Source organism: Prunus persica, chromosome G8, assembly GCF_000346465.2.
Source record: "Prunus persica cultivar Lovell chromosome G8, Prunus_persica_NCBIv2, whole genome shotgun sequence".
Classification (NCBI taxonomy): Eukaryota; Viridiplantae; Streptophyta; class Magnoliopsida; order Rosales; family Rosaceae; genus Prunus; species Prunus persica.
In genome coordinates, this window is record NC_034016.1 from 8,868,874 (window position 1) to 8,877,244 (window position 8,371).

An 8,371-nucleotide genomic window follows, 5' to 3' on the forward strand; every position below is an offset into this window, starting at 1 on the left:
CCTTCCCCACAATAGAATGAGCAACCAACACTTGTTTGACACCGATTCTGCCGACAAAAATTATGGAGAAGATGTTCGTAGAATGGGAGATATCACAGCAAAAGAATTAGAGAAGGCAACACATGGTGGGTCGTCATCAAGAAGGAGGTATGTACCGAGAGAACGAGAAGCTGGCCATATGCGCCTTATGAAAGATTATTTTTGTGCCACTCCTGTGTATAATGCAGATAAGTTCCAGAGGAGATTTTGCATGAGGCCTTCCTTGTTCAACCGAATCCTAGAACAAGTCATCAACTACGACACTTACTTCCAACAACGACGAGAAGCTTGTGGAAATCTCGGTTTGTCCACCAATCAAAAGTTAATAGCCGCCTTATGTATGATTGCATATGGAACACTTACCGATCAAATCGATGAGAACCTAAGAATTGCAAAAACCACATCTATTGAGAATTTGAAGAGATTTTGCCATACAATCCATGCAATATATGGCGAAGAGTACCTTTGATCACCGACACCAGCCGACCTTGCAAGGCTCTCGAGAAAGGGCCAAAAGTGCAGTTTTCCCGACATACTCGGGAGCTTAGACTGCATGCATTGAGAATGGAAGAATTGTCCAACTGCTCACCATGAAGCTTATGTGGGCCACCATGGTCGTCCAACTATTATTCTTGAGGCCGTAGCTTCATTTGACACATGCATTTGGCATTCTTATTTTGGAATGCCCGGTTCACACAACGACCTTAATGTACTTTCACTACTACAAAAAGTGAAAAAGACGACCAGAAAACAACGACGGTCTAAGTGAAAACCGTCGTGGTTTATAAAAAGACGACGGTTTCAAAAACACCGTCGTGTAATACAACCTTAGACAACTAAAAAATGGAGTTTCAAATGGCTGTTCAAAAACAACGACGTACATAATTAAACAACCGACGTCTATTTGAAACAGATTTCCTCAGTGTAAAATCAATGCCAACAAAGAACGGCAGAAGTTATGAATCGACCGACGTAGAAAGTAAAGACGACGATTTCAATAAAAACTGCCGTTTTTACTCATAAAATAACACGACGAGGTTTTCGTATAAGACGCCGTATAATTACAAACAAATCCACGGCTTTAAAATACAAAATATCGCCGTATTAAATTAATTTACAACGACGGAAAATATAAATATATCGACGTCATTCTCGTATAGTTCTACTACGTTATCTTTAAATCGTACAATAAAATTTATCGTCGTATTTATTCATTTTATACGTCGTACCTTTAATTTTAACGGTCGTCTTAATAAGAATTTTTGTTAACAATTTTTTTCTTTGATTTTCTTATCCTACGTCGGTAGATCTACTTAATGACAAGAATTGAAATAACCACGACGGTTTATATAGAACACCGCCGACATAATCAGTTTTGTCTGAGATCCCAAGGGTTACGAAATCTTACCAGATGGAACTCTGTTCCACATCATAATCTTAACAGATGACACAGATTTGCAAATATTGCGTCGTGTTAGTTTACAAATTCTAGAACATTAATTTCCCTCATTTTAAATTTCCTCGGGAAAGAAAAATCTATTTATCACGCTTCGGAATTGAAAACTAAAACTGAAAGAATACGGGAAAAAAAACTCCATTTATAATTTAAAATTAAAATCCACGTCGGTTGTAGTACACTTAACGACGTTTAACAAAATAATCTACGTCGGTAATTATAAATCTACCGCCATCGTAACTTAATATAGACGACGAGAAAAGACGACGGTAGAACAGAAAACCGCCGTTGTTTCAGTTTCTTTAACATATCTTTCTGCAGGACTTGTGTAGTTCAAAGCATTGACAATGTCTTCATCATATCTCCCAGAAACTACTGATTCAATTGCTCATGCTTTAGAGGCCATCTGAAGCCATTTCTATTCTTTATCGCATTCTTGAAACCCATCTTCTTCTTCTGAAGCTCTACGGATAAAGGAAGAGGCTATCACAATAAATCCGACGGATCTTCTTAGGCAAGAAAATCAAGCAGAGGATCAGGCACATCTGATCTTCAGATTTCCCTGAGAAGCGAACTTTCCTTCGACAGCGAGTGGAGGCCAGGCTTGCATCTCTTTTGATGGAAAGCAAGGAGTATTCAGAAGCACTAAGTGTCCTATCAGGCTTGATCAAGGAAGTGAGAAGGCTAGTTGACAAGCTTCTTCTTGTGGACATATATTTGATGCGAGTAAGCTCAATTTCTCTTTGAGAAAACATCCAAATTATTATCTTTGAGACATGAGAGACTGAGAGAGGAAGAACTTGGAACCTTAAATGTAAACCGAAAATGAATGAAAGCGACAAATTTATAGAATAAATTTTTAAAACCAACGGCGGTCCTTACAAACAAACCGCCGTTTAAATTGTAAAATCAACGTCGGTATGATCGACGTATATTACAGAAATCCACGTCGGTAAATTAATAAAAACGACGTGTTAAATAATATACCATGACGCGAGTTATTACTTATGTACTTTAATTTTTGAGTTTACTACGACGGTACCTACAAACTACTGTCGTATTTATTTACCACGTCCGAAGTTAAATGTACCGTCGTATTTTGTAATTTATACGTCGTAGTTATATGTAACCGCCATATTATTTTTTTGAAATGGTTTTATATGTAAGCAACTTTTCGTCTACTTGACTTACACATTTGTTGTTTTTATATTCTTATTTTATTTAAATCTGTCATCCAAAAAAGAAACTTTACATATTGCAGAATATTAATTTCCTTCGTTTTAAATTTCCTCCGGAAAAAAAACTCTATTTATAACGCACTGTAATTGAAAAATAAACTGAAAGGTCACGGGAAAAAAAATTCTATTCATAATTTAAAAATTAAAATCCACGTCGGTTATATTAAACCTAACGACGTTAAATGAAATGATTCCACGTCGAATGAAAAATATTGCGTCGTTTTAGTTAAAAACGACGTAGTTAAATGTAACCGCCGTATTATTTTTTTGAAATGGTTTTATATGTAAGCAACTTTTCGACTTACACATGCACTGTTTCCAAACCCGATTAAAAATTTCAATCTCCCAGAGAAACCTTTTCGTCTTTTTTCCTTGTCAGAGCATTGTCAGAGTTTCTCATCGTCTTCCTCTCGTCTTCTTCGTCGTCTCTGAACTTAAACATCGATCATCTTCCTCTTGCTTTCATTGCACGCAAAAGGTAAGCTTTCATTTTCACTATTTTGGTTACTGTTTTGCATGCTCATACGTTTTTTGTTTGAAAAATCTTTTTACCTTTTTTCTGGCCAAAATCATTTTACTTCTTTCCAAGTTTGATAAAATATACAGACAAAGAGAGAAAGTTTCCAACTTTGAAGACAACTACATCAACTAAATAAGACGACGGTAGACCACGACGGTTCATCAGTTGTTCTAGCGTCGTCTGAAAATTGACAAAGTTGTTTTTAAAATAATAGTCTTTTTTTATATGCTTGTTTAATTGCAGGTTTGATTTCGCTGAACAATGGTTTTTGTTTTTCCCTTATTTGATAAAATATAAAGAAAAAGAAACTAGGGTTGGTATCTAATATAGACGATAAAATATAAATAATAGTTTACCACGACGGTGTATTACTATTGACGTCGTGTGAACATATATACCACGACGTTATATAAATAATGGTTTTAAACATTTATTACGTCTGAGATTATTTCATTGCGTCGTCTAAAATCATATCATACGTCGTATTTTTTTAATACCGTCGTTTGTGTTCTTAATGTTTTCCTGAAATATTTTCACTTGCAGTTTTGTCTGTTAAAATGGTTTCTCAACAACAAACTAAGGATTCTGGCTCCAAGAAGCTTGGAATGGTAGCTCCTCAAGATAAGTCTTCGAAGGAGATGAAGTCTTCGAAGAAGATGAAGTTTGCTTCATCATCTGCTGAGACAGAACAAACCAGCCAGACAACAATCTCAGATGATTCAAAGACTGGTCGAGGTATGAGCACAATGCCTCGTGTTGTGAAGAGAAAGCTTCAGAAACTGAGGCCAATTGTTGAGTACAATAAAAGGGGGAAAGGTGTTGGCCAAGCACATATTGAGATGCAGTCGTATATTGGTGTGTTGGCACGCTCCAGGATCCCACTTGTGGACAAGAAATGGTCCCAAATCCCCAAGGATATAAAGGAGCAGATTTGGGAAGCAGTTGACATGGCTTTTGTCGTAGGCCAAGGGGGCAAGACCTCTGTTTTAGCTTCTGCTTCCAAGAAATGGAAGGATTTCAAGTCTACACTAACGAGGCATTATATCCTTCCATACACCAATGACAGGGAGAAATTAAGCCAACCCCCTGAAACATATAAATTCATAGAGAAAGCACAATGGGATGCCTTTGTAGCTTCAAGGCTATCCAAAGATTTTGAGTCTGTGCATTCTCAACATGCACAGATTAGGGAGAAACTCGAGTACAATCATCGATTGTCTCGAAAAGGATATGCTGGATTGGAGGATCAATTGGAGGAAACCATGCCTGGGGTAGAAATTGATCGATCTACCTTATGGAAGAGAGCTAGACAGGACAAACATGGTAACATCCCTGATCCAAAGGTGGCAGAGAAAGCAAAATTAATTGTAAGCCTACTATCACTCTGTTTTAAATTTTTATTAAACTGTGAATTATTCTTATTACGTCGTATGTTATATTTTTCGTCGTGTGAATGATATTACCACGTCGAAAAGTTTTTAAAAACGTCGTTAAAGGTCTAAATAGGAATCACTACTATGTTTTCTGTAATTACAGCATAAGACGTCGGTGGTTCATTTTCGCGTCGTGTGAATGATATTACCACGTCGAAATTTTTTTAAAAACGTCGTTAACGGTCTAAATAGGAATCACTACTCTGTTATCTTTAATTATAGCATAAGACGTCGGTTGTTTATTCATTTCGTCGTTTTAAATAAATAACCACGTCGGTATAACTACCGTCGTGATAAGTTATAATAACGTCGGTTTATACGTTATTGCGTCGTGTGAAATTATATAATACGTCGTTTGTACATAAATAACCGTCGTGTGTTTTTTTGTTTATCTTTTTTTAGGATGAATTGCAGAAACAAGTCTCGGAAGGCAAAGTCAGAGTAGATGGCAGCAATGATGTGCTGACCATGGCTTTGGGCCCCGAGCATCCAGGCAGACTGAGGGGAGTTGGTGCTGGTGTTTCCCCAAGGCAATATTTCAATTTGCCCAAACCACAGAGGGTGAGCTTTGACGACCGTTTGAAGGACAGTTTAAGAGTTCTCCTTCAAGAAGAGACTAAAAAGATGGAGGTTAAGGCAAGGGAAGAGGCCTTAAGGATGGAGGCTAGGACAAAACAATTGGTAGAGGCTGAGAGGGAGCATTTCCTGAGTCAGCTTTCCCAATTAATTCCCAATTTTGATCCAAGCATGCTTAAACCAAGAATTAGCCAAAGCCCCAAAAATCCAATGTCTGACAAAGCTAGCTGCTCTGGAGGTGATGTGAGATCCCTACATTTGGAGGATGATACTGCCAAAATGGGGAAACATCAGCCAGATGAAGAGAAGGAAGAAGAAAAAAGAGATGAAGAGAAGGAAGAAGAAAAGGAGAAAGAAGATGAAGAAAAGCATGACGACAAGGTATGTTCACATAACTTTGCCTTTTTTATTTGTTTTTCAAAATTTCAGACGTCGATATTTTTATTTAATCCGTCGTTTGTTTAAAACTTAGACGGCGGAATTTTTTTAAGACGTAATAAAATATTTAAACGACGGTTTTTGCACCGTCGTTTAAATGGTTTCAGACGACGCTTTATTCATAAAACCGTCGTCTTTATTGAATTACCACGACAGTTTTTTCACCGTCGTTTAAATACTTTTAAGACGACGTTTTATTACTTAAACCGTCGTCTTTATTGAATTACCACGTCATTTTTTTTATTTCTTTAAACAGGTTATTGAAGTTGGTGCTTATTCAAATATGGAGGCGCCATCTTCTTTAAAAACCCTTTGTCGTTTTGTGGAAACGACACTCCTGCCTGAGGATAAGACACTCCAATTTACAATTGATAAGGAGGTGTTTGGTGGTGAGCGCGATACCTTCCTCCTGCCTGAAGATATTACACAATTTGCAGGCATGGAAGAAATTGGAGCTACTGTATTGGCTGTATATATGAGGTTTGTACTTCTAAAATAATAACTCGTTGGTTTATATATTGCGTCGTCTTAACTAACTAACCACGTCGTCTTAACTAACAACCGTCGTGATAAATATATTATAACGTCCTCATCTATTTCAGTACGTCGTGTGAAATATTATAATACGTCGTTTTTTTATACATAACCGTCGTGTTTTGTGTGCTGACTTGTTTATATTATTTTATTTGTTTAGGTACTTACACGATGTTTTGAAAAAAGCCAATATGTGCAGTATGGTTGGCTTTATCGACCCTGCTACAGTTAGTGCCAACTCTGGCACAATAACTGAAAGATCACGACTCGTAGCAGCTCGACTTCAGAAGACAGACGGTGAACAGATTTTCATGATGCCTTACAATCCAGGGTTAGTCTCCTTAGGATTTTGTTTTTATGATTTTCAATAAATGACAGCTTATAAACTAACCACGTCGGTGTTTTATTTTATTTAGTCGTTTGAAACTACTAACCACGTCAGTATTTATTTATCGTCGTGATAAATATATAATGTCGTCGTTAGCTACTTTACTTCGTCGTGTGAAATACTATAATACGTCGTTTTTGTAAATAACCGTCGTTTTTATATTAATTTTGTGCAGCCGTCATTGGATTTTGCTGATTGTAAGAGCAAAGAGAGAAACCGTCTATTTTCTGGATCCTCTGCCAGGAAATCGTGTGGTCGATGAAGAGGCCAAAAACATCGTGAACAGTGCTTTAAAAATATATAATACCCACATAGCCCGAGCAGGACGTAAAAATGTAATTTGGAAAACTCTCTCAGGCACACCAAAGCAACCCAGCAATGTCGAATGCGGGTATTATGTAATGCGCTTCATGAGGGACATCATCATGGATCCTTCCTTGGGGTTTGAGAATAAGGTAAGAAGAAATTACCTTCATACATTTCACGTCGTTTTTTGTATTATCAACGACGGTCGTGTAAAATTAACGTCGTTGAATGGATATACTACGTCGGTTATGAAAAATATCGTCGTATGTGATTGAATTTCTTTTTATTTATAAACCCTAATAGTCATTGTTTATGCAGTATGCCAAGGGAAACCAGGAAGCTTCATACCCCCAAGAAGCCATTGATGAAGTCCGGAATGAATGGGCAGAGTTTGTTTTCCAAATTATTAAACAGGGCAATTATTGAACACTTGATATTTATGTATAATGTACCAATTTTCTCTATAATATGTAATGTAAAAATTTGTTGAGGTTTTCTTAAATTAAAAAAAAAACAAACATACAAATTGCTTAACCGACGTGTAATACTTTTCCAACGACCTAATAAAGTCAATAACCGTTGTATTTTGTTGTTGCGTGTTTTAAACAAATACGACGTAAAAAAATAGTTAGACGACGTTCTTTGAACAATTGAGTCGTTAATGGTTTACAATATCTTCAATTTCTTAAGGGTTCAGGGTATAATCGACGACGTTTATGTAACGACTGCGGTTAAGTCGTAAAATATATATTTTACGTCGTATAGTTAAATAGCCGCCATGGTTTCTCATTTTAACGACGTCATTTTAACGACTTAGTAGTCTATTACAATTTACAACGTCTACAATTTATTTAACACCGACGTGGTTTGTTGTATGGTAAGAATATTTTATTATTTTTATATCAAAATATTCAAAATAAATATAAAATAAATCAGAAAATTGAAAAGTCAACTCCTATGAAGTCATTGATATATTTTCTTCCACATAAACCTTGAAAAAATTCATTTTGAATAACAAAAATTTAAAATGACCATCCAAAACAAAATTGTTTTGATGAGTCATAAAATCACTTCTAGTTTTATGGTTTAGGGTTTAGAGTCTAGGGTTTAGAGATTAGGGTTGTTATTTATTGGGGTTTATTTTTAAAGTATAATTTTTGGGTAGTCTAGGGTATATGTTAGGCTTTAAAACCATAAAACCTTTTATAAACTTAATTTTTTAAATTGTATAATTTAATTTTATGGGTTTAGGGTATTAATTTTTAACGACGGTGGTTGGGTCGTGGAATACATATTTTACGTCGTACAGTAAAACATACGACATGGTTTACGCTTTAAACGACGTCATTTTAATATGTAAGTCGGTTTATATAATTTACACGTTTTAATTTCTTAACACCGACGTGGTTTCTCATTTAACGACGTCATTTTAACGACTTAGTA

At 36.0% G+C, this 8,371-nt stretch overlaps 1 protein-coding gene across 1 annotated transcript; it reads left to right on the top strand.

The window, feature by feature from the left end:
- Positions 17 to 508, top strand: LOC109950830. Its single transcript, XM_020570968.1, has one exon. The coding sequence runs from the start codon at positions 17 to 19 to the stop codon at positions 506 to 508; it is 492 nt and encodes a 163-aa protein (XP_020426557.1).

Excerpts from the sequence above, each read along its gene's own strand:
- LOC109950830 (XM_020570968.1), top strand. The coding sequence starts at position 17 with ATGAGCAACCAACACTTGTTTGACACCGATTCTGCCGACAAAAATTAT.